This window comes from Pimephales promelas, chromosome 18 (genome assembly GCF_988280905.1).
Source record: "Pimephales promelas chromosome 18, fPimPro1.hap1.1, whole genome shotgun sequence".
Classification (NCBI taxonomy): Eukaryota; Metazoa; Chordata; class Actinopteri; order Cypriniformes; family Leuciscidae; genus Pimephales; species Pimephales promelas.
The window spans coordinates 4,346,198-4,373,248 of NC_142786.1; the positions used below are offsets into that span (position 1 = coordinate 4,346,198).

At 36.8% G+C, this 27,051-nt stretch overlaps 1 protein-coding gene across 2 annotated transcripts; it reads left to right on the forward strand.

The window, feature by feature from the left end:
* Positions 1-1,884: 1,884 nt before the first annotated feature.
* ppp1r1b (protein phosphatase 1, regulatory (inhibitor) subunit 1B) lies at positions 1,885-26,446 on the forward strand. 2 transcript variants are annotated; one of them, XM_039681455.2, is made up of 5 exons: positions 1,886-2,255; positions 17,776-17,859; positions 19,992-20,067; positions 21,050-21,169; positions 24,781-26,446. In XM_039681455.2, the coding sequence occupies exons 1-5, from the start codon at positions 2,142-2,144 to the stop codon at positions 24,951-24,953; spliced, it is 567 nt and encodes a 188-aa protein (XP_039537389.1). In that variant the 5' UTR covers positions 1,886-2,141; the 3' UTR covers positions 24,954-26,446. The 2 variants fall into 2 exon arrangements, with proteins under 2 accessions (XP_039537390.1, XP_039537389.1); XM_039681456.2 differs by lacking the exon at positions 21,050-21,169 and having other exon boundaries at positions 1,885-2,255.
* Positions 26,447-27,051: the final 605 nt, after the last annotated feature.

Genomic DNA, 27,051 nt, shown 5'->3' on the forward strand with positions numbered 1-27,051 from the left:
GTCGCTAGTGAGTTTCTGAGCGGTGGACCTGCTTGTCATGATTGCAGTGTGAGGAGATCATCTTCTGCAGGACGGTTTGTATAACTTTTGGAAATATGACTTGCAAAGGGTTGTTTTTGCAATTATTATTTGGAATAGAAATACTTCAGGGACAGGCTGTATAAACTGCTAAGACTAGTCTCACAAGTTGGTCATCTATTTTCTTCTAAGTCGATTTGTCAAATTCAACTTTTAACTTTTTATTAAGATGGCTAACCGCTAGTTGGTTATACTTGTTAAAAGACAGGTGCAGTAAGCGATTATACTGTGGATATTTGAAACCAACCCAAACAAACACACCCCTCCCTTCATTGCTCCGCCCCCTAAATACACAAACACACAATGCAAGAGAGGATGTCTTTATCATATCAAAATAATGCTTTGTGAAAAATAAAGTGAAGATGTTGATGAACCACAAGGAAAAAAACAAAAAAGGCACACAAGAGTAGCCTATATACAAGCAAGAGTTTGTTGTTAGTCATCAGAAACTCCAGACAAACAATGACATTCAAAACTGTCCTGTTACTATAGCTAACATTACTATAGCGGCTGAGTAGAGGGAATAAAGTTGACGCGTTTCCACTACCTGATTATTAACCTTCTTTTTCCAGTGATATTCCTCTGACCTTTTGTAATGTCTCTCAGCTATCTCTCTTTCTACAGTCTTTAAATCTCCCTCTTTCTCACTCTCTCTCCTCCCCCATTATGACTGGACACGCCCCTTGCTGCTTATTGGCTACCAGTGTGTCGTGCTGCTCGGTCCAATCCATTTTCAACAGCGTTTCTCAGAAATTGCTTTCTGCACCTTTAATGTCTATTTGTGCAGCTGGCTCAAGGTGCGCATCTATATCACAAATCATTCAAGTGTTGCTTCTGACGCTGGATGCCCTGTGCCCTATTTATAGACTATTATAGTATTTATTTATATTTTGAATTTCAGTTGATTTCAATTTTAAAGTTTTTTGCTTTTTTTTGTAGTTTTTTTAGTTTGTTTTTAGAAATGTTACAAGTTAAGCTTATTAATTTCATTTTTTAAGCTTAAGATTTCTTACTTAAAATGTATATTTTATTTCAACAATACATTTTTTTTGCTGTTTTAATATTTATATTTTATTTCAGTTAGCAATAATTTTTTTTTTTTTTACTGTTTTAGTTAACAATAACACTGAATGTCCCCTGATCTTTGACTTAAACTGCTAGCAGTGTGCTATTGTATTTTTACAGCAATATCTTAAAACCAATATTTATACTCACAACAGGCCAAATATTATTTATATTGTGTTTTAGATATATTTTATACACACCATGGCCCCAAAATATTTAGACACATCAGCTACATTTAAAAAAAAATCTGATTGGTATCATATATTTGATACAATTATCAAACCAATTAATCTTCTTGAAGAAAGAGAGAAAGTCTTACAGGTTTGGAACGACCTGAGGGTGAGTAAATAATGACAGGATTTTTATTTTTGGGTGACCTGTCCCTTTAAGCCGGGGTCACTGTAGTTGTGTTTGACGTTTTACTAAGCTTCAAATGAGTGTCACTCCTGATTATTTTCAACATCAACACAACTATTCATTTGTGTAAAACTGAAGTTTGCATTGAAATTGGTAGCTGGCATGAATTATTGCCCTCTCTCTATATTTCTCTTTCTCTCTATTAATCTCCTATTCACAAATAGAGGCCAAAAGAGGCTCAGCCAGCTGGATGAGATTATCTTTTTTTTTTTTCTGATTAGAAATCAAGTCAGCACGCCCCCTAAAACACGCAAGTGTACCATCCTCTGTCTGAGCTCCGCCTCTCTCTCTCTCTCCCTCCCCACAGCTCATATAAGGACGCCCACTCCGACTCCAAACACTTTGAGAGGGAGAAAACCAGAGGTCACTGATAAGAGAAGGCAAAAAAAAACGCATATCTGAGAGGCTCAGCAGAGAGACAAATCAGAGAAGAGTACTATCACTCAAGGAGAGAGGAGACAACACCGCGAGCATTGAAGAAAGCTGTCTGGAGGACGCCACGTGTGTGCATATGTATGTTGAGACAGGCATAGGTAGATTCCAGGGATATTTGTGAGACTGACAGAGGACGAAAGCAGATCATGGATCCCTCGAGTCCCTCAGAGGGCCCCGTGGAACACAAAGAAAGAAGGAAAATCCAGTTCGCCGTCCAAGCAACAGAACCGACTCAGCTGGACCCTCGGCAGGTTGAGATGGTATGACTTTCACACACACACACACACACACACACACACACAGATGCTGACTGGTAGCAAAGACGCTTCTGAGCTACTTTATCCTGATAAATCTGTTTATAGTGACTTTAAAGAGTTAGTTTGTGTGATGGAGACTTTTGAAAATTATTTTTATTTATTATTATTATGAACCTGTCAACAACATGCCTGGGTTATTTTTCAAGCCAAAATCAGATGGAAAAAATAAGAAATAAGGTTTTACTTAAAAGCTTATTTTTTGTCTATATTATTTTTTTTAATGCATTGTGACATTAGTTTTCTTGCTCTCATGACGTTAATGAAAAAATGTTTACTGCTGTGATGTGAAAGAAATGATATAAATGTATTTATTTAATTAGGGCAGTGACTAAGTGTAAATAGCAAAAGATTCTATTTTTGTAAAAAAAAAATAAAATAGCAGTGTTTTCTTTGCAATATGTGTAAATAGTAGTTATTACTATTTATACTCACAAAATAGTGGCAGATACTATTTGCTCCCCAGTGTTGTACATTAAATGGTATGCAATAATATTTATATTTATTGAAATCAATAAATCGATGCCACTTATTGGGACAATAAAGCCATCTTTATCTAACCCTAACCCTACCTGATAAATACTATTTTATTAAACACTCGTTAGAAACTTTATTTCCACTTTCCAAAAATATTCTTGTTTTCCGATCTGATGTGTGATGGGGGAAAAAGTAGTAGAGCGAGTTCGGCAAAAGGCGGATTTGAAATCGAAACGATTTTCATCAAAACTTTCTGCCAAGCGACATTACCTCTACACTATCGCTACTGTTCACAATCCATAATTTTGTCTGGCCCAAACAGACATCAGTGGGCGGAGTTAGTGTAAATAGCCTCTGCCAACAAGGCCGATTACAAGCCAATTACATTTTAGAAGAATCATTTATGCCATTTAAATTAATAAAAAAGCACAAAAAAGAAGAATTGTAAAAAATGTAAACATTATATGATGATAAAATACTTGTTAAAAACAAATTAAAATGAATAAAAAAAATCTTATCAGAATAATGAAAATTACAAAAAATGTACAAAAAATACAGAAGATCTGTAACTTTTTATTTTAATAAAAAAAACTAAATACATTAAAATAAGTAAACTTTTAATACTTTTAAAAGTAAAATGATAAAAAGAAAAAAAATCTTATGTTTCTGGAATCAAAAACTACTTATATGGAAATGTGCTTATTAAAAAAAAATGTTCAGATGCAAAACAATCTTAATGATCCAAAAAATGGGCTTCATTTACTTCATTTTCCGGTCAAATGTGACCTGGAGACATGTTTGCCCTACACACTCACTGAGCACACTCATAAAATGGAAGTTTTAAGGCTATAAATCTGTCCTGGAAATGGTAAACGGTGTGTGACCTGGACTAGGGTGAGTTGATGTTCTGGATACCAGGATGTGGTTTTATTGCCTCTGCATGCGCTGGGTAAATTGCACCGTGGTCATGTGCATGTTTCTAAGTCCCCTATTGATTTTAGCCTTCAGTTGTGTTGCTCGTACATTTTTGAGATAAAGAGGTCAACCGACGACTGTGAATTTGTCTTTCTGGATCTCTGAGAGTGCAGATGCACAACTCTATGTGTGTGTGTGTTGTCCTGGACCAGTTCCCCGTCCCGTTAGTGTTGTAATTTTAGTCTTAACAAAGTGGGTCGAGGAGCTGTTCTGTACTGCGCTGCAGCAGAGATAGGCCAGCGATTCTTCCTCAGGAGACACGAGTTAAAAAGAGTGAGGGCGAGGAAGAGAAAGACTGACGCTTCTGTGCTTCATCGCTGCTCACAAACATTTATGAACATGTTTAGATGGCAAAGGTATCGATTGTACAAAAATGAAGATTCCTTCATCATTCACTCACTGCAATTATTCCCAGACTGATCTCATGAAGTGGCATATGTATGACACGCCAATTCGTATTTCCATTTTTGGTGTGCTTTAATCACTTTTCAGCGTGTTTATGAACGCCGTTGACTTAACGTTACATTACTGTATATATAAATATATGACCTACCCCAACCCCGTCCCTAAACCTACCCGTCACTGGGGTTAATACCATTTATGAGTCTTCCCCTACCATCCTAGGGAAAAAAAAATATCTCTCCCCAGATGTAGATCTACATTTTGCTTCGTTTCGCACGGGCATTTAATGGCGTGTACAACACGCGGAATCACTCGGACATTTAACGGTGTAGACATACACGCGGATAGCTCAAAATGTGTATAGATAACACGCCTCTTGACTTGAAAGTGGCGTGTATGTTTATGCAAAAGTCATGATGTCACCTTGATATTCCAAACAAATTTGACTTTCTGTCTTAAACACAAGAAGTTTAAAAATGTCCTGGCCTCTTCAATCTTCAGTCCACTCCAACTTCTGTGCTATATTATTAGTATTCTTCAGCAAAACAGATGAGAAGTTGTCATTAAAATCATATGAATGTTCTTTTGAGTCTATTGATCATCTTAAATTAGCCTGAATGATGTGTTTACAAACGGGGCTGTTCATACGAGTTCACATTTTTGCAGACATGTTCAGTAATTCTTTAATAGACAATAACTGCACTTTGATACTTTGCAGACCTTTTACATTCACATAAAGCTATTACACACTACATGAAAGGTTATATTGGGAAAAGCATAATGAGGCGGTTTGATTGGACGAGCATGTGTTGTGTCTGTTGGTGTCAGATTGAATGGATGGGTTGTATTTGGTTCTAGCCCTGGCAGGATATAGATCCATCGGATCATTTTGTCTTCTCCTTTTTTTTAATCATATTTTGTAGCGAATGGAAGGAGTCCAGAAGCTTCTGTGGAACAGCTTTTTGTTCTGGCTCCCTTCTAACTGAATCTTCTGGTAATGTTTCACAATAATGCATGCAAATAAGTAGTTAATCAGATGTTCTCTATATTTTCTGTCTTGATCAAAAGTGATTCCATGTCATTTAAAAGTGACAGTTAAGACAAAAGAATCATTTTCAAACAAATGCTGTTCTTTTGAACTTTTGAAGAATTTTGAAAAAATACATCATGGTTTCCACAGAAATATGAAGCAGCACAACTGTTTTCAACACGAATAATAATAAATGTTTAGATATTAGAGTGATTTCTGAAGGATCATGTGACACTGAAGACTGAAGTAATGATTCTGAAAAATCAGCTTTGCATCACTGGAATAAATTACATTTTAAAATATATTCAAATAGAAAACGGTCATTTTAAATTGTATAGCCTACTGTTTTACTGTATTTTGATCAAATGCATGCTGTCTTGGTGAGACTTTTTTCAGAACACACACACACTTTGTTTTTTTTTTTTGTTTTTTGTTTCTAACGACGAGTTTACATCTTTTAAAAGTGACTTGTATCTGATATCTGCATTAACACTATACACTTGGCAAAACCTGGAGGAGTTTTGGCCGAAAAGGAAGTAAAAACGGCGTGATTTGCAATGGACCCCGATGAAATGATAATAGAAGCTTTAAAGATCAGGTTGAGCCTTTTTCCTCCATTGCGCCATTAAAAAGAGTCATGTGATCGTAGTTGAAGTCATTTGCCGCCGTCGCTTTCTCAATGGCGTATGACTCGCATTGGAGGGAATATCTGATCTGTCCGCTTACATGGCAGACGCAAATGCACGTATCCGATTCATATCAGATTTATTTCCACGAATGAATGAGGTCTGAAACTAATCTGATTGGAGAATATTGGATTCCATGTGCGTTTATCCCACTTACACATTCGTGCAGGGTCAAATTGGCTTCACTTGAACTATGTAATGTAAATGTGGACACCACAAAGGACTTGGGCAGGGTTACGTGCCACTTCTTAACTTTGTATATTAACAGAAATCAGGGTTGCTACTTCACCGTCCTAGTTTTTATAATTGCCTTCGACCCTTAAGCTACTTTTGCAATAGGGACCTCTAAAGAACAAAGATTATTGAATACATCAAGATGAGAACTAGTGACCCGCTTCAGTACTTTATAAACACCCGCAGTTACATTTAACATTATCTTTACCAAGATTCACATTAGATGAAGTAGGCCTGATGCTGATCCAAAATATGGCCTCTATACACGGCAGCACAGTTTAACTTTAGCCGTCCCAAAGGGGATAAAACACCCAGGGATCTTCTTCAGCCTAGATCTGAAGTTCATTATGAGGCTGAAAAACATTTGAATAAAATTGATACCTAGTTTAAAGTGTAAAAATGGATATTGCATCCTAGTTTACTACTCATTCAATGATGCCATGAGGACCAGTACTGTTTCTTTGGGAATTGTCATATAGTATAACAACTTACCATACTGTGACAAAATGCCCCGCCATTGGGTTAAACTTGTTTAATGAAGTGTACTTTTCCTGGTCAATAATGGTGAAATGTTGAATTGCAGTCAAGACTTTAGTTTTTGTCTCTATATAGAAACTAAGTAATTGAAATAAAAAGTGTGACTATAAAAACTAGACTCAGTCTCCACCCGGTTTAAACTTTACACCTGGTATTAAGATGCATTGTGGTCGATGTGGACGGGACTAAATACAGGTCTAAAACATTTTCAGCTTGTCCACTTTCGAACACTTCCACCCATTCGCAAGCCTTTTTTGTCCGAAAAAAGCCCATACATTTACAGACATGTAGACCCTCTCCTCAAAAAAATCAGGACAGAAGTGGTTGAAAGTGGACAAAAGAGACGGATTAAACACCAGGTGTAAACTGGCATGTCTCTCTCGACTACTTGTGATCCGATCGACTAAAGTAGGTGTAAACAGGGCCATAATAAGCAATGTGTGAAATATATGAATGAATTAACATTCATAAATGAGTTAAATCGTGTCTGATTATTATGTACTTGAAAATAAAATAGAAAAATAAATATAAATGTCAATTATAAGTACCACCGTGGTGAAAAAAAATCAAAGCGAACAATATGCAAATTCATAAGACAACACCATTTCTGAGTACTTTCTCCTTAAAAGTCAAGTGAACCAAAGACTCAAATGCAAAATTGACGGTGTTTCGACGTCACAAACCAATCAGGTCAGCGTCCTGGTGGGCTTTGGCATATCATCATAACTATGCTCACCAAGGCTACTTTTATTTGATCAAAAAATACAGTAAAAACTGCAATATTGTGAAAAATTATTATAATTTTAAATTCCATTTTAAAATGTAATTTATTCCTGTGATTTTCTCCAGTCTTCATTGTCACATGATCCTTCAGAAATCATTTTCTAATATACCGATTTGGTGCAGAACTATTTCTTATTATTATCAATGTTGAGTTGTGCTGCTTAACTTTTTGTTGGAATTCCGTGATGTCATATACAGTGTTTCCTCTACATTCATTCTCCCGTGGCGGGCCGCCACACTTAAAATCCTCCCGCCACGGCTGCAGCTTCTCAGTGACGTCCGATATTCTGCATAGTATTATGTTATTTTGTTAAGCCCCACTAAAGGCATAAAAAACTTTGTAAAGCACAATCAAGTTTTCACCCTATATTCCAAGACTTCTAAAGTCATTGTATAATGTGTAATTTTAGTCGCTAAGTTAAAGTTAACGGAAAGTCATCTCGCCTCAGTCATTCTTCATTCAGAATTCACACAGCTCGTCGCGTTCGTTTGCGACACGACGAAACTCTCTTCAAGGTCAATATTCCCATTATTATACTTTATTTGTAGATAAAGCATAAAGTAGATGGTTTTCATAAAATGACTATCTTGCTGGAGTGGAGTTTATTGCCCTTTCACATTCCCTTCTCCCGGGTGTATGTGAGATTACAGCATAGAGTCGAGAGAGTGCTATTGTTCTTCATGCGCACTGAAATTTAAAACTGTTAAAAGAAAAGGCTCAAAAAACTGTTGCATATAGAATAGGCTACACTAAGCATTAGTGCTGCACGATTAATCAAATCGCAATCGTAATAGCGATCTCAAACCTATGCAATTATATAACGCAAAATGCCGCGATTTTATATGAAATAAACAAATTAGGGCTATTAACGCAGCATCTCTTCTTTTTTGTCATCCTTTGACTAGTGTTACACGATCCCGCTCTTATTCGTGCAAATGCCTTTTCGCATTTTGCACGACAAGAACTGAAAAGCTGCCTGTGAATTCCCTAAATGAGACTCGCAGAAAGACGCGCGCCATAATGCGCATGCACTGACGCGTGCCAGAATACAGTTCTCTTTCGAGCTTGAACGAACAATAGCACACACAATTATGCCAAAATGTCGTTTTGTCGAGTATCTTCATAACGTAAGAAAAGTCTTATGGACGAAAAGAGTTGTGCTATGAGGCGCATGTGAGATCCGCGTCTCGGCAACGGGTGCTCTTAAAGGGCCAGCGGCGAATAAAGCGTTCTGTCAGTCAAGTTAAAAGAACAAAGGGAAATTAGAAAATTACTCACTGATCTTGACTAAAGAACTTTTGTAGCTTTAATAAGGATTATTCTATATATAATTTATAATTCATGCAGCGCAGACTGTTTGATAACTTTATTCAATTTCTGTATCCTACCTGTTAAGACAGGAAGGGCACAGGTAAATATGGTTTTTATTATGGGTTTATGTGGGGATTGTTTGAAGTTCACTTAATTTAAAAGTTGTTAAAAAATTTTTTAGCCTAATAATTTTTTTTAAAAAGTTGATAGCTTTCACTGTAATGATGGTTTGGTTGGTTTATTGATCATTATAGCCTAGGTGTTATCAATCATTTAGTTGTTGTTTTTAGTTTGAGTTGAGAAATAAACATTAATACACAGAATGATCACTAAGCTGTGTGTGCATTTTACTTTAGAACCAAGCAAGTTGGACTCATGAAAGCATTTTATTATATCGGAATCGCATATCACAATTGCAATATTGACCTCAGTAATGGCAATATGACATTTTCCCCAAATCGTCCAGCCCTACTAAGCATATTATAGATCTAATCCCTTCGCTATGTTCTTTTCAATGTGAAGCGTTGCGTGCTGTGACTTGGTGTTGCTTCAAGTGCATCATTCTGCACACGGGATGCGCATGATCGATTATAATACTTTGGGGAGACAAGGGGGCGTGGCCTAAGTGAAAATACCCCCCCCCCCGCCGGGGGAAATGGGCCTGCCCCCACAGCTTGGAAAAATCCTAGAGGAAACACTGCATATAATAATAATAATAATAATAATAATATATTTAAGCCAAGGATTCTGGAAAGAATGACCACAAGATTATCGTTTCTCTTGTGATTAATCTCTCCATCTCATTGTGCAATAAAGACAGACTGCTCTCTAATCCTGTGCTTCAAAATAAAGAGATGTAGTGTACAGTAGACACTTGCATCATGGGATACATCTGTGATGGATTTAGTGTATGATATTGTCATTTCTCTCAGTAGAGGGACTATAGATTGCATTCATCTGATTGAGAACTGTTTTGTTCACTGGAGAAGAGTATTTATAATGGCCTACTTATATGTGAACATTAGGGACATTTTGAGATTACTATTGATCACTGGCTCTTTACCTATGACCTGATGTCACCAGAGCCACTAGACAAGCTTATATATGTAAAGGACACTGAGCTATTGATCGAGGAACGTTGTGGATTCGGTACAACTCAAGCTTAGCTGACAGAATCTGTGGCATTTCATTTTTAGACCGTTGCACGCATGTGGATGCATTTTAATATTTGTGATTTTGTTGCTTTGATAAAATAAAATTGCAAATGAGAGCACAAATAAATGTATGAGAATAGAGACAAAATAAATAAACATGGCTTTAAGTTTAACAGGTGGGTCTATTCAGGTAATAAATACTACAGAAATTAAACTAATCAAGTACAAATATGTAAATTTGTCTTTTGTTCTTTGATTAACGTGACAGACAGTAGCAGGTTTATTAGGCTGCTGTCACTTTAAGAGCTAGCACACTAATCCAATATACTGTTACACAACATGCAATTTATTTTTCAACCATTTACCTTCCAGAACTGACTGTATTTAGTTTGATCTCTGTAAGGATTGTCCCTATAATAAGTGAAATGTGAGTAAATATCTGCAAATTGAGTATACATCTCAGAGGAAACGGCTTGTTCCCGCCAAATACACAAGACTTGTAGATTGTTTGTAGATAAATAAATAAAAAACCTGTTTTATTTTACAATAGGCTGATTGTATTTTAGATTTTATAGATCATAATATATTATAATGGATGAAGAATGTAATGCAGTTTTGACTAAATGTATATTTTATAATAGATTATATCATAGTTCAATGGTTGCATATTTTATATAATAGATTAGATGTAGATTTGAGTGAGATTGTAGATTTTTAGATTTTATAATATATAATTATCTTAATGTATAATAAAACAAAGATTTGAACGCAGTTTTGACAAATTATAATTTAGAGTATAATTAAGGCAGATTTTATTTTGTTTAATAATAGACAATATAGATTTTATTTTTAGATTGTATTATAAATTCATCATATATTTTATATATTAAATAAAATAGATCAAATATTTTAAAGTAGGTTTGACCATTTATATTTTATTTTCTATTTAATTTTGTTTTATAAGACCATGGATTTTGTTTTATTTTATTTTAGACAATGTAGATTCGATTTGATTTTAGATTGTATAGTAGATTATTCTCTTAATTTATAGAAGAATTGATGTACTTTTATTTTATTCATTATTTTTTAAATAATAGATTGGATGTAGGTTTTATTTTATAACAGAAGAATGCATATTTATTGGATATACTTTTTATATATACATTTTTAAAGCATAATCCTAATTCATAATATCAGCATAACAATATCAGTAAAATTTTGACATAAATACAATTTTGAATTTGAAAATGATGAATGTGAGATTGTCTTAGTAATTGGACTCATTTTGCATTAATGACAGCAGAAATGGAGAACAAATGGATTTGAGAATGATTTGACAAAAAAATCATATTAGTGACCTAGAAATAGTTGATATATTATTTATTCATTTTATAACCTTCAGTTACTTCCGGATTTAAACGTTATTTTAAATCTCAGATTTCCAGCATGGTCTCAGACCCTAAATACAATTTGAAACTAAAAGCGAAAGGGCACATTCTGTATTACATAAGACGACATGGCGAGCGCTTGTATTATAAAGAGGTGATGACAGCGTCAGAGATTGAGATTATGTAATTTGAGCAGCACGAAGCAGTCATTGAACTCTCACAATGGTCAAACTACGCTTCAGAGCCTCTGCCTGGAAATCTGCTGAAGTATTCCAGAAAAATATGGCCTTCTGGGACACGGGTGTAAAACGCTGCGTAAAAAGTTGCAAGACTCTGGATTTTACAGTTAATCCGCTATCTACACACAGAGACTCACTGACGTCGCAAGGTGACCTTTGGTGTGGTGTATGTTTGTGGGTAAACAGAAATGGACAAAGACTCTGATTTTTATACACGCAGTTCAGATTCACAGCTGAATTCATGTCCAGGTTCATTTAGCAGACCCCTGCAAAAACATACTATGGTGTTATCGTGCTACTTTGCAATAGCTTATATAATTCATATCATGGTAATCAATTATTAGCATGTTTTGTTAGTGATTTGTGAAGCGCTAAAGGGTAACTTTATGAGAGCAATTTAATAAAACCTAGCTGACCGGTGTTATACTTGAATTTCTAACTTCGATATATCTTTTTTGATACCATGGAGAAAACTGCCATAAATACCGCCATACAAATCATTTGCTATTTTCTTATAATTTTTTTTAAATTTTGGGAAATTTTGTTGTAATAGCTTACAAACAGCACAGGGAGGAATAGTTAAACTACATTAACAACAAAAAGTAAACAGTCAGTAATAAAATTGCAAATGAGAGCACAAATAAATAGAATATAGAGACAAAATAAATAAACAGCTTTAAGTTTTACAGGTGGGTCTGACAGTATTATTCAGGTAATAAATACTACAGAAATTAAACTAACCAAGTACAAATATGTAAATTTGTCTTTTGTTCTTTGATTAACATGACAGACAGTAGCAGGTTTATTATGCTGCTGTCACTTTAAGAGCTAGCACACTAATCCAATATACTGTTACACAACATGCAATTTATTTTTCAACCATTTACCTTCCAGAACTGACTGTATTTACCTGAATACTCGGCAAGACGAGCATTTTGACAACATTTTGTATGTGTTTGACCGTTCAAGTGCAATAAGATCAATTTTATAAGATCGCCACTTATATAGATCAGTGGATCACGCTTTTGGTGTGAGTGTGAAACCTGCGGGAATTACTCAAATTTTGACCAGCACTATTCAACCGTTGCAAATGAGATGAGTGAGAGGAAGCGGGTGTGTGTCAATAAGCCATCGCAGAGAAGAGAGAGTGAGAGAATGTGCTGTTTTAGTATCGATACTGCAGAAAAGGAAAACCGTTTCAGATATTTCAGTATTGATACATATCGAAATTTCGATACGCTACGCTATAAATGCAGTAAATTGAGACACAAAATCTATTTTTGTTTAAATAAACGAGTGGCTTAATTTACTGTAATCATAATGTACATCATGAGCAGATAGGTTGTTGCTTGCTTTTGGTTTCTTAAAATCAGCCTATAAACCATGAGCGTTTCTAGTCTGCATCGTTCAAAATGTTGCAACTGTTTATGTAAAACAAAACAAATATTTAACAGAACCTGAGGGAAAGAGGGACTCGTAATATCATAAAAGCAAGTGCGCCTGGGAAACGGGACTTTCTGCTTGCATAGAAACTGTTTTGATTAAAAAAAAGTTATTTTATGAGTACAAAGATGTGGCCGATATTGTCCTCTGGGGTTTTTTCCTTAGTATAATGATGTCTTGTGACTTTACAAATTATACTTTTTTTTGTTTAGATGTTTAAATGACTGCATCGACCCCAAAACAACTGTTAAGTTTACAGACAAAACATCACCTGTCAGCCATCAAACTGCCAGACAAAACATCAGGAGTTCAAAGAATGAAATGAACCAGATGTTTGTTGTGAATGGTTGCCTCTGTGTTACTATGCAGTCACTACATTGTGTGTGGATTATACTGTTGCTATGTGTTTGCTAAGGCATTGCTCACTGACCTTACTCTGCTAGTAGTTGTATTTTACAACTAACAGCTGATGCATATTAGGTTGTTACAACAAAAAAAATCATGAATATCTAGTTTATTTGCTTGCCTCAAATAAAACTTTGTCTCATACAGTGATTATTTCCTCCTCCAACGTGCTTGTTTTATCAACCTTATAAATATGACCTTGTCTCCAGGCAAACTGATACTCTTGGAATTTATGTAAAGGTCACTCGGCCTGATTATAATTTAGCATACTGTTATATGCAATGGAGAGCCAATGACCAGACAGACTGTGGACTGTCATCTGAGGCTGAGACTACAGAAAGTATTGAATAGTGCAGCAGGGACACACACATGCCAGTTTTGTTATGAGCATAATACCGACACAGCCAATTAGGTCAAATGCAAATGCACATCCACCAATGAAAAAGGCTGGAGATGGAAAAGTTTGCAAATTGCACAACTTATTTTTCAGTGTGAAATGGGAGACTATCTTTTATGTTGGTTGGCAACAGTGTTGGGGAAAGTTACTTTTAAAAGTAATGCGTATATAATAACTCTCTAACTTTCTAAAAAAATAAAAAAATAAAACTAAGTTACTTTTTAGGGAAAGTAATGTTAAATTAGGCTACTTTGGTGGGGTTTTGATCTAATCTGGGCTGGGCTTGCTTGTTTTTCTTTTCTTTTTTTCTTTTTGATAACAACAAAGTTTTATTTTTGGCAAATGTAAAGTGAAATGAATGAACCTCAGTTTGAAGGAAATGCACATTTATGCCTGTACAGTAAAGTGCGCAGCTCAAACTAACTGTTCAGCTGTGCTGCCATTCAGCTTTAAAGAAAGTTCAAGACTTCCTGCAATAAATAAATAAAAAATTATGACGTGATGTTTATCTAAAGTCATTTTTTGCGTAGGCTACAGTGGTTGAATTGGATCAATGTGGATCAGCAGAAAATCCATTGGTTAATAAAGTGATATTAAATGCATAAAGTATGTTTAACATAATTTTACACATTTACTGCAGGTTTGCGTAATATTCTGCGTTTTTATTCATTTTGAGGAATATTGTGAGTAAGATGAATAAATGCATGCCCACATTTAGTCTAAAATTACAATAACCATCATCTTTATACACAGCGCACACAACGCCTCTGCACTGACTTTGATTTCTCCCAACATGTGGACAGGAGCGCTGTCAGTCAATAAATGGAAGAATAAAGTAACTTGCGTCACTTATTTGAAAAAGTAACTCGGAAAAGTCATGTTTACGTAACTCACGTCAATTGAAATGCATTACCCCAACACTGGTTGGCAATTATATGTGTGTATATATATATGCATGGGATAACATGGTATAAAAAAAAAAGTTCTATGTAAAATATTAATGTAACTTTACCTAGACTGCATTCAGTTCTGAGAAAACCTTTAATAAGACATTATCTGGATTTCTGCATGATTGGCGCCAATTTTGTGCTTTTCAAAGTTGGTTGTAGCAATCAACACAAAAGGCGTTTGATAGTGTTTCTGTTTCACCCCTACAGTGCCACACTTCACTGAACAAATGTTCATTTTTGCGAAGGCCATCAAGCTTCAAGTTGCAGAGGAAGATTTACCACAGAACACTTTGTTTTCTCCAGAGCAATCTGAACTCCGCTCAGTTCATCCAGGTTATCTTTTGGAAAGTTCAAATGGACGGCTTTCTTGTCCTTTATTTGGAGAGCTTGTGGGTAACATTCAAAACTTAACTCTTATTCAGAGTTTTTCATTATGTAGACTCATTATTACCATATATGTAGTCCAAGATAAGCCAGTTGAACTTTAGATGTTTCTTAAAAATAAAGGTTCCAATTAGAACCAAGAAAAAAGGCCAAATTCTACAGGAGAACCTTTTTAAGGTCTACTCAGAAACCATGTATGTTACGCAAATTCTTAAAAAAAAATAAAAAGACATATTGACATCCAAGAAGATCCATGGAGCCTTTCCACTGAACAAAAAGGTTCTTTAGATTCGTAAAGTTTTCTTTACATTAAATTTGTTTTGAATTGTTCTTAAATGAAAATGGTTCTTGATGAAAAGAGCCTAAGGTGTTGAAAAGAACCACTGAATAATCTACATTTTTTTAGGGTGAAAGTTTGCACTAATGCTGCCTTCCAGACAGGTTTTTGAGCACGTTAATTACGACTTCAAACCACGACTCGCGACTTTGTAGCAATCCAGGCCAGTTACGCCAAACTACTGTACCTGAGCGCAAGCAATTGTGGTAGCTAGATGTAAATTACGGTGCTTACTCCTTGTTTACTTGAGGGAAACTGAGGAGGAAAAAATGGCGCATAAGGCAAGATAAGATGTTATACCATTTTTTTTATTTGTATATTTGGAAATGTATTTGGTATTAATTTATCCTTGCACTCAATGGACTGAAAACTAGTTAACGTTATATTGTCCTAAAATGTATTCTCACTGTGTACCACCTGCAGAAACACTGCATCCGTAGGGGCTGCCATTGTTGTTTTGTATAGTTTCGCGGGCTATGTGACATCAGAGCTCGTAACTGGGAGTACATCGATCTAGTACGAGTTCACGGGTGGGAAGTCACGGGTTTGACTGCCGTTCCAGTCCACTTTCACGGGTATAAGGTTGGAAAAACACGGGTTACACGTTGCCTAGAACGCGGCATAAGGCCTGGACATACTTAATTTTCTGTGTTCCTCTCTGTCTCGCGCACACTTGAGTACGCAACCATTTTAAAATATACTCCTTAACCGTGAGTGATTTTATTTTTAAGCGCTCAAGTCACTCCCATGTGCGCTGTTGAATGCAAAAATTGGCCTGCACGTGGACCCTCCTGATGATGGAAATTACATCACAGGGCTGAAGTATAATTTGAGCGTCAGAGTTTAGCTCCAACCTTGATCTAACTCACACTGTAACTTTCTGAAGGCCTTGATTAGCTTGTTCATGTGTGATTGATTTAAGGTTGGAGATAAACTTTAGCTGTGTCTCATTTCAAAGTCTTCGTCCTCCGTAGATCGCATTTGTCCGTCGCATAAGTCATCATTACTTTACTGAAATGAGGCAGCCTCAATGCCGTATACGGGAGACAAATGCGACCTCTGAAATGAGAGAGAGCTTCTGAAGGAAAGTGCACCTTGAGGGCCAGAGTTGAGAATCCCTGGGTTAAAAGAAGTCCTGGTGTAATCCTTTAAAGCTTCTGTTCTCCTGGGAAGATTCCTCTGAAATCAGGTGTTCTTTTTGTTCTTTTTTGAAAGACATTTACTTTTGATCAGTCCATTTCACATGGTTGATCAGTCCATTTCCCATTTTCACATAATGATGACTTTTGTTTGGGGTCAAACACACTGAATTAATTTATCGTATTTTCGCCAAACTTATCTATTGGACTTCATTGTAATGGTCACATAAACTACTCTCCGGTTCTCTTCTGGTGAACTATTGCTTATATATGAGGCTTTATTATATATATGCTTTCGGTTAGGAATTGGTAGGTTTTAGTCAAGATTTTGCTGTGATGTGGGTTGTTTACCTGGCAGAGTTCCTAGAAGGCTAATCTAGACTAGATTAGTCGAGGAAGAGTTCTTTTCTTGAGAAGATTATTCACTCTGTGTATTGTTGAGCTTTGTTGTACTGTAGACTCACTTTGTCCAATTGTGTCCTCCAGTATTTGTATGAATGTTGAGTACACTCTTAGAAGAAAAGGTTCTATATAGAACCATAAAAGGTTCTATCAGCGCTACTTATTTGGAATCCCTAAAAGGTTCTATACACTCTTTAAAAAGGGTTCCTCTGGGTTCTATATAGAACCCTGGGGTTCCATACTTGGCCAATAGAACCTTTTACCCCCCCAAAAAATGGTTCTATATAGAACCATTTTGGAGTTCCATATATGAAGCGGGGGATGGAACCATTTCTGGTTCTAAATAGAACCATTTCTTTAAGAGTGTAGAGGAAATCGAAAGGGTTTGAGTGGAGGGAGGCAGGAGATGCAGTTCTCCGATTCTCTTTTTTTTTAATGAGGACACATATTCAAAATGTCCTCATTAAAACCGACATCTAGAACAGGGTTTCCCAAATGGGGATATTGCTGGGGGTTTGTAATAGGTTGTGATGGAAATGAATTACAAACAAATGCAAATAAAATACAATCAATAGTCATGTAACATGTATTATCTTAAAACTATATTCATGTGAAAAGGTTCATTTAATAGTAACAAGATTAGACAAATAGACTACACAAGTTAATATGAATCAATGTTGAGAAATGAATTATAATGTAGCGGGAGGCTGGCCCTGACTATGCATTCATACTTGTGCAAAATGTGATTTCGTTTTATTTTTCTTTAACAATTCTCTGCTACTTGTCTTTCAGATTCGCCGAAGAAGACCCACACCTGCCACGTTGTTCAAAGTAGCAGACCAAACATCTCCTGAGGATGACATCTCCAGCCATCAGGTACCACAGTGCCACCTCAGTTCTGGAGGTTAAACTGCATTCATACATTGAAGGAAAAGTGCTGAATCTAGCCTTGTTGAACAGATAATATTATGCTTGTTGCATGGGCAATAAATTCTGTGGATAAGTGATGGTATTGTAGTAATACGGTAGTATCTCCATTTTATACGATAAATAATACCATTGTAAAATATGGAGCCCCTAACAGCACATAGTTATGGAAAAAAATTATAGTTCTTGCTGCTTTATTCTTGCTGTTGTTTATGCATTTGAAATAATTTCAATAAAGATTTAAATGTTCATGTTCAGCTTAATAATAATTAAACATAATTTAATTTATATTTTATAATTATTATAGCAAATATTGATTATAGAACTATTGTTTACATACAGTATAATCATTTAATGATATAACATAATTATATTAAAAATATATATGATTTTGCATATTGTTTGACCTACAATCTAAATTATTCAACCCCCATTGCAAATCAGGTTTATTGGCAAAATGTGCAGACTTTCACCTGTTTGCAATGAACAAACAATCGCTTAAAAAAACCCAAATGTTTCAAGTGGTTTCCCCAAATTCAACTGAAAATGCTTTTCATGACTTCTGCAGTTTCAAAACTTACTCAACAAATTATCCCTTCGTGGCAAGCATCTTTACTTAGGGGGCTTTCACACTGGTAGTTTAGTTCGAAACGGGGCACGGTTCGCATGAAAAATCGCTAATGTGAACGCTGTCATGGGACCCGGGTGCGCACCGGGGTACCGAACACGAGACTACCTGGAGGAGGTGGTCTGAGTTTGGTTGCTTCCCAACCGTGCCGCGGTTCGCCTGAATGTGAAAGCAACACGGATTCGGGCGCGCACTTCTTCAGGAAGTAAAGTATCCTGCGCATGCGTTTTAGCTTATTGTGATGTATACAGTTCAATAAAACACTTGCAAGGGATGATGCCGCTGACATCATAGGGCTGAAAAGTTCCAGTTTTTTGTCATTACTCCACAGAACACAGTCCCAAAACTTCCGTGGCTTATTTATATGATTTTGAGCACTTTTCTTGTGCTTTTGGGTCAGTAGTGGGAAGTTCTAGCACATGTGTGCGCCTCACTGTGCAAGCTGAAGCCTGTTGAGAAACTGCTGCATGTTGCCATCAATTCACTCGAGGGTTTTTCTGAACCTGCCTTCTAAAAAAAAATCTGGTTGCAGCCGTTGACAGCTTCCTTTTTCTGTCCCGTCCAGGTAGTGTAACCTAACTTTGAACTTGTTAACTATGCTTCCAACGGTGTATCTAGGAACATTTAGTGCCTCCACTATCTTTTTGTATCCTGTTCCTTGTTTGTGAAGGGCAATGATATCTTTTCTTAACTTTCTGAACAATTCTTTTGACTAAGGCCCCGTTTACACTGCGTTTTGCCCTCTCATTTACACGAAAACGCCGTTTTTAGCACAGAAAACGATTATTTCTAAAAACTCCGGCCAAAGTGGAGATTTCTGAAAATGCCGGTTATGTGTTGTCGTGTGAACTGGGAGAAACGGCGTTTTAGGTTCTCTCTTGTCGTTTCTGAGGATTCTGATTGGCTTGCATGGCTTTATCCTTAACCCCTGCCGCCAATAGGTTTGGCATAGTTATGATGGCGCTCGACGGCGTATTTATGCGGGTGTATAAACTATGTTATTTTTTGAAAATGGAGTGGGGGGAAAATATTAGTTTTGCTAAACACCCGGCTTTGTGTAAACATGGCCTAATATGCAGTCAAACGTAGCCACACTCAACAAACCTAGCCAGTTTAGATATTTCATGTTCTAGCTCAAGCACACCTGGTGCAATTAATGAAGCCCTTGTTGTTTGCATCAGGTGCGCTTGAGACAACACCTGTTTTGCAGATTTGTGCCATTGTGAGGGTTTCAATTTAGGGGTTTGAATGATTTTGAGACTGCGAAAGTCATTAAAAGTTGCATTTTCAGTACAATTTGGTGAAACCACTTTTGTTGTTTTGTTCATTGCAAACAGCTGAAAATCTGTATATTTTGCTAATTAAACTTATTTGCTATAGGGGTTGAATAATTTAGATCACAACTACTGTATGTGTTGATACTGTAATTTATTGACATTGAAACTATCTTCAGTGGGTTGTAGGAGAAAATGGAGTCCTCAAGCCAAAACGAATCAACCCAAATATCTACCAGCCACCATCATTAAAAGGTAAAAGTCTGTAGTTTTGCTTGTGATCTGTGCCTACTGTATTGTGTATATTCCATTAAATATATATATATATATATTATCCCGAAGACTTTCCTGCACTGTTCCGGATCTGGGTTTAAAAACTCTCCCAAGCTGCAAGTCTGTTTTTTCTATTTTACTGTGTGTGTGTGTGAGTAAGATTAGAGATGGTGACAGCTGTGATGGGTGTGAGTCTGTGCTGCTCTGGATCATCCTGGATTACAGCAGATAGCATACAGCTGCAAACACACACACACACACACACACACACAGTTTTAGAGGACAGACGTCCATCAGAAACATTTGCCATCAGATCAGTGCACTACAAAGATTGTGACCCACTGAGGACAATCTCGATTACTAGATTATGTCAACATAACGGTGCTGCTGTTTTCGTCTTTGGCTTAGTTTAGAAGTACTTTCATTGACGGAGCAAAAATAAAATAACTGCGTATTTTGTCTCAATTAGTGATATGAACTTCCAAATCCACTTGAAATTCAAGGCAATATTAAGTTTGACCACACTCCTTGACTAATATTGCTTAATGTCTCAATATTTTTCACTTATAAAAATTCTATGAAAAACTTCAATAAAGCAAATGTAAACATTCTGCAAAAAATAATGCATAATGAAATGAGTTTGTTCTTGTTTCAATGTATTGAAAAAAAGCGAAGCAAAGATAGCAATGCATTACTGTAATATTGTCTCTAAATGTGCGTTTTGTGAAACGTCTATTTGCAGAAAGACAGGCAGGTGGGTTATCCCTGTCCATACATGTCCTGTAATTGCAGCATAAATAAAACCCTTTACGGTCGGCATGGTGCAGAAGTCTTGTTAAAATAATAGAGACCCAGCCCTTTTTGCCTTTGTGTTTGTGTATGTGCCTGCATTTTCCCATTGTGATTTGGTGGTCCCTGATTTGTGTTTCCCCCTGTATGTGTGTTTGTGGGTGTGTGTTTATAGCCGTGCAGCAGATGGCTGAAGCTCAAATGCTGAAATTAGGTGTGTATCCTCATGTAGAGGAGGAAGGGGAGGAGCCTATTCAGAGAGAGAGGGAGGAGCTATCCTCATCCTGCACACCTGGTAATCTTAATATCACATCACAGAGGAAACTTCTACATGTGCATGTGGTCTGTGGTCAGGAAATATAGGCCTTCCTCACACAACGGTGACATTTATATGATATTCTATATACACACATACACAATCATGGTCAGAATTATTGGCACCCTTTGTAAATATGAGCAAAGAAACCTGTAATTATAAATCTGCATTGTTTCCTTTTGATCTTTAATTTAAAAAACTTCTAAAAATCTTCATGAAAACATGTTGGCCACAATTAATGGCATCATTTTATTCAATACTTTTTGCAACGTCCTTTTCTCAAGATAACAGGGATTTCTCCTAAATCCCTGATGAGTTTGGAAAATACCTGACAAGAGATCAGAGACTGTTCCAGTTCACCCCACGCATTTTCAGTCGGGTTCAGGTCAGGGAACTAGGATTGTTATGGTAGAAGCTTCATTTTGTGTTCAGTGACACAATTTTCTTGGTTTTGATGTTTGTTTTGGATCATTGTCCTGATGCAAGACCGAACTATGGCCCATTATAAGATTTTCTAGCAGAAAAATAGGCCCACAACATGAAAGATCCAGCGTTATATTTAACAGTGGGCATGGGGTAATTTTTTTATCTCTGTTTGCACCAAACACATATGGTGTTTGCTGCCAAAAAGCTCTTTTAGTTTCATCTGACCACAGAAGCAGGTCCTGTTTGAAGTTCCAGTTGTGTGTGACAACTGAATATGCTGGAGTTTGTTTTTGGATAAGAGCAGAAGATTGTTCTTGAAACACACCCGGACAACTTGTGGGGATGTAGGGGTTGTCTGAACTAATCTCTGCAATGTGATCCTTGAAGAGTCTCTGGCCACTCAAACTTTCCCCCTCGCTGTTCATTAAGACATTACTATATTCTTTGGTTTTACTCATTGTGATGGATGATTAAGGGGATTTGGCTTTTTATTTTCTTAATATTTAAAACATTTATTTCATAATGTGATCCCCCCCCCCCCCCCCAATTGTTTTACTTCAATGAATGTTTAGACTTTTGCAATGTTTTTGAATGAAAGATCAAAGGGATATACAATGCAGATTTATATTCACAGCAATTTTTTTATCATATTTACCAAGGGTGACAATAATTCTGACCATGTCTGTATGCATGCATGTATGTATGTATATGTGTGTGTGTATATATGTGTATACACTCACCGGCCACTTTATTAGGTACACCTGTCCAACTGCTCGTTAACACTTAATTTCTAAGCAGCCAATCACATGGCGGCAACTCAGTGCATTTAGGCATGTAGACATGGTCAAGACAATCTCCTGCAGTTCAAACCGAGCATCAGTATGGGGAAGAAAGGTGATTTGAGTGACTTTGAACGTGGCATGATTGTTGGTGCCAGAAGGGCTGGTCTGAGTATTTCAGAAACTGCTAATCTACTGGGATTTTCACGCACAACCATCTCTAGGGTTTACAGAGAATGGTCCGAAAAAGAAAAAACATCCAGTGAGCGGCAGTTCTGTGGGCGGAAATGCCTTGTTGATGCCAGAGGTCAGAGGAGAATGGCCAGACTGGTTCGAGCTGATAGAAGGGCAACAGTGACTCAAATAACCACCCGTTACAACCAAGGTGGGCAGAAGAGCATCTCTGAACGCACAGTATGTCGAACTTTGAGGCAGATGGGCTACAGCAGCAGAGGACCACACCGGGTGCCACTCCTTTCAGCTAAGAACAGGAAACTGAGGCTACAATTTGCACAAGCTCATCGAAATTGGACAATAGAAGATTGGAAAAACGTTGCCTGGTCTGATGAGTCTCGATTTCTGCTGCGACATTCGGATGGTAGGGTCAGAATTTGGCGTCTACAACATGAAAGCATGGATCCATCCTGCCTTGTATCAACGGTTCAGGCTGGTGGTGGTGGTGTCATGGTGTGGGGAATATTTTCTTGGCACTCTTTGGGCCCCTTGGTACCAATTGAGCATCGTTGCAATGCCACAGCCTACCTGAGTATTGTTGCTGACCATGTCCATCCCTTTATGACCACAATGTACCCAACTTCTGATGGCTACTTTCAGCAGGATAATGCGCCATGTCATAAAGCTGGAATCATCTTAGACTGGTTTCTTGAACATGACAATGAGTTCGCTGTACTCAAATGGCCTCCACAGTCACCAGATCTCAATCCAATAGAGCATCTTTGGGATGTGGTGGAACGGGAGATTCGCATCATGGATGTGCAGCCGACAAATCTGCGGCAACTGTGTGATGCCATCATGTCAATATGGACCAAACTCCCTGAGGAATGCTTCCAGCACCTTGTTGAATCTATGCCACGAAGAATTGAGGCAGTTCTGAAGGCAAAAGGGGGTCCAACCCGTTACTAGCATGGGGTACCTAATAAAGTGGCCGGTGAGTGTATATATACACACTAACCAAAAGGATTATTAGGAACACCATACTAACACTGTGTTTGACCCCCTTTCGCCTTCAGAACTGCCTTAATTCTATGTGGCATTGATTCAACAAGGTACTGAAAGCATTCTTTAGAAATGTTGGCCCATTTTGATAGGATAGCATCTTGCAGTTGATGGAGATTTGGTGCCATACATGGTGGCCATAAAGGGATTTAAACAATGCCCAATTGGCACTAAGAAAACATCCCCCACACCATTACACCACCACCACCAGCCTGCACAGTGGTAACAAGGCATGATGAATCCATGTTCTCATTCTGTTTATGACAAATTCTGACTCTACCATCTGAATGAACAGAAATCAAAAATCATCAGACCAGGCAACATTTTTCCAGTCTTCAACTGTCCAATTTTGGTGAGCTCTTGCAAATTGTAGCCTCTTTTTCCTATTTGTAGTGTAGATGAGTGGTACCCGGTGGGGTCTTCTGCTGTTGTAGCCCATCCGCCTCAAGGTCGTGCGTGTTGTGGCTTCACAAATGCTTTGCTGCATACCTCGGTTGTAACGAGTGGTTATTTCAGTCAAAGTTGCTCTTCTATCAGCTTGAATCAGTCGGCCCATTCTCCTCTGACCTCGAGCATCAACAAGGCATTTTCTCCCACAGGACTGCCGCATACTGGATGTTTTTCCCTTTTCACATCATTCTTTGTAAACCCTAGAAATGGTTGTGCGTGAACCAGTAACTGAGCAGATTGTGAAATACTCAGACCGGCCCGTCCGGCACCAACAACCATGCCACGCTCAAAATTGCTTCAAATCACCTTTCTTTCCCATTCTGACATTCAGTTTGGAGTTCAGGAGATTGTCTTGACCAGGACCACACACCTAAATGCATTGAAGCAACTGCGATGTGATTGGTTAATTAGATAATTGCATTAATGAGAAATTGAACAGGTGTTCCTAATAATTCTTTAGGTGGGTGCGTATATATATTATAGAGCTGGAAGTGGACTTTGGATTAATGGGTTTTTAAGATTTTTTGAGTTAGTACAGTCTGTCATTGTGCATCTCAGCTTTTCCCACTAAATTTCAGTGCAAATTTACTTTTTATTTATATATTAAAAAAATTATATAGTTTGCATTGATTAACGAACATTGTCACTTTTTTTTTTTTTTTTTACTTTCATTTTTTTAAATAAATACTTTTTTTAAAGATTCACAGGAGCAGAGGGGCATGGCAGAAAACCAGTCTGGCATAAGAAAGGCAGGAGCCACAGCACCTACTGAGGAAGAAGTGGAGGAAGAGGAGGAGGAAGAAGAAGAAGAGGAGGAGGAAGTAGAAGCAGCAGACAATATGGCAGTGGGGGAGAGCAGAAATGTGGACTGATAGAGCAAAAGTTTGAGGAACTTTAGAGATTTTTTCATAATGCAGAATTTTATTTTGAAATCAGAACTGTTTATTGATTGTCAATGATTCCATCATTTGATAACAGCTGTCTGTTTGTATTTTGGGAGAAAACGAGACTTAAAAAAACTCTTTAAAAACAGTTTGGAGTGGTCGAAAAACCTGAAAAGATTAATTCACCCTGACATTGCAATGAAATAGAGATATTGCAGTTGTGCTCAAAAGTTTACATACCCCTTGCAGAATCTGCGAAATGTTAATTATTTTAACAAAATAAGAGGTATCATACAAAATGCATACTAACCAATGGTACATAAACTTTTGAATGGGATCATTTTAATAAATTCAGCAATTTTTTGCTTTGTGGACTATATGTAAAAAAACAGCGTATTCAGGACAGTACTAAATAATTTGTATGATCCCTCTTATTTTGTTAAAATAATTAACATTTTGTGGATTCTGCGAGGGGTATGTATACTTTTGAGCATGACTGTATCAGGTCAAATCAATCAGCAGTCACATATATCATCCCTGCATATGCATCTCATACATTCAAACAAACAAAGTACAAATGTTTAGATCTACAAGCAGTGTGGTATGAATGTAAAGTGTCAAGATATGCGTCAGTGTTAATTCAATGTCATGTTTTATGGTCCGTTCATTATGTGTGTGTGTTTGAGGTGCATTTATGTGGACATACACTGCCATCTAGTGTACAGACAATTGTTATACTGAATTCCATACCATAATTTGTCCAGAACAATAATCCTGGAGCACATGGAAAGGCTCACTAAGTATTAAGCAGCATTACTACCATCATCATATGCCGTAACAAAACAGCCGAACCCGTTAGTTGGCTTTATCTCAGTGACTTCACTACTGTGGGGGAAATTAATCATGTCTGACTGTGAATAATGCATTCCTACAGTGTTGTCTTTGTTATTTGTCAATGACATTGTGATCAAAGCTGCTATAAACATCATATTTGCGTACTGAATAGAATTTGCATCTCTTGATATGACTATTTGGTTACATAACAAAAACTCCAAATTCAGTGCCTCGGCTCAGTGGTCATGCGCATCAGAAATAAATATGCAAATCATTTCGTTTTATTAGTTTATTGTAGTTAACAAATTTTCATTAATATTAGCAGGGTAACTTATAACTTAGTTTTTCTTACGTTTCTTCCTTAGCAAAGTCTTTTAAGGGAAAACTGTTGAACTATTTTTAAAAATGAATAATGATTTAAAATGATAAACCAAAAGCCACTTATTGCTTTTTTAAAGATATTACACTGCTTTATATTAAATATAATCATATTTGTATGCATGTATAATCCTCCAAATCTCATGCAGGTACATGTTGTTGATTTTGATTAGCGTAGTGAAAAGTACCAAATAAGTAAATGCATCAATAAGAACTATGGAAATCTTTTAGGTTAAAGTCTCTGCATCAATAAATATATTTGCACTGAATTAGTGTTATAGAATCTTTTTTTTCATATTCTGAGATTTTAACTGGTTATGTATTATTTCTTGACATTTGACCTGATAAAGTGCTGTTACTTTACATTTGGAAATAAAGATTTTGTGTAACTTACTCGTAACATAACCACTGAAAATGATGAAAAAATATTCATCAAACAGGCATATTTTTCAGTTTGATGCCTCCAAGAGGAGGGCAGTTTTGGCAAAAACCGTTCAGATTTCTGTTGTTAACAGATGGTGGCACAGTGGTTCTCCATCCCATATCTTCAATGCCTCTGATGCTTTCAAAATCGGGGCTGAAACTACTCTGGATTAGATTGCCATAAAAGGTGGTAAATATTTTAGAGGGACATTTCTGTGATTTCTCAGCTTCAACCTTCACTATCACAGCACTAAAAGGATCCAGGATTAGGAAACTTTCTTGTGTTTGCCAATTGCCATTGTGGGGCTGCACATGACATATGACATTAAGACCTACTTCACACAATAGCTATTGGGATTTGTGTTTTATGGTGAGTTATTATGAGAGAATGATGTGACAGACAGAGGAATTGAAACCCAGTGGTATTAAGCTCAGCCACTGCAACTAACCG

Bases quoted from the DNA above. Each gene is read 5' to 3' on its own strand.
- ppp1r1b (XM_039681455.2), top strand. From the start codon at position 2,142: ATGGATCCCTCGAGTCCCTCAGAGGGCCCCGTGGAACACAAAGAAAGA. The intron at 20,068-21,049 runs GTAAAAGTCTGT...GTGTGTTTATAG, and splicing joins CCAGCCACCATCATTAAAAG to CCGTGCAGCAGATGGCTGAA. The intron at 21,170-24,780 runs GTAATCTTAATA...CTTTTTTTAAAG, and splicing joins ATCCTCATCCTGCACACCTG to ATTCACAGGAGCAGAGGGGC.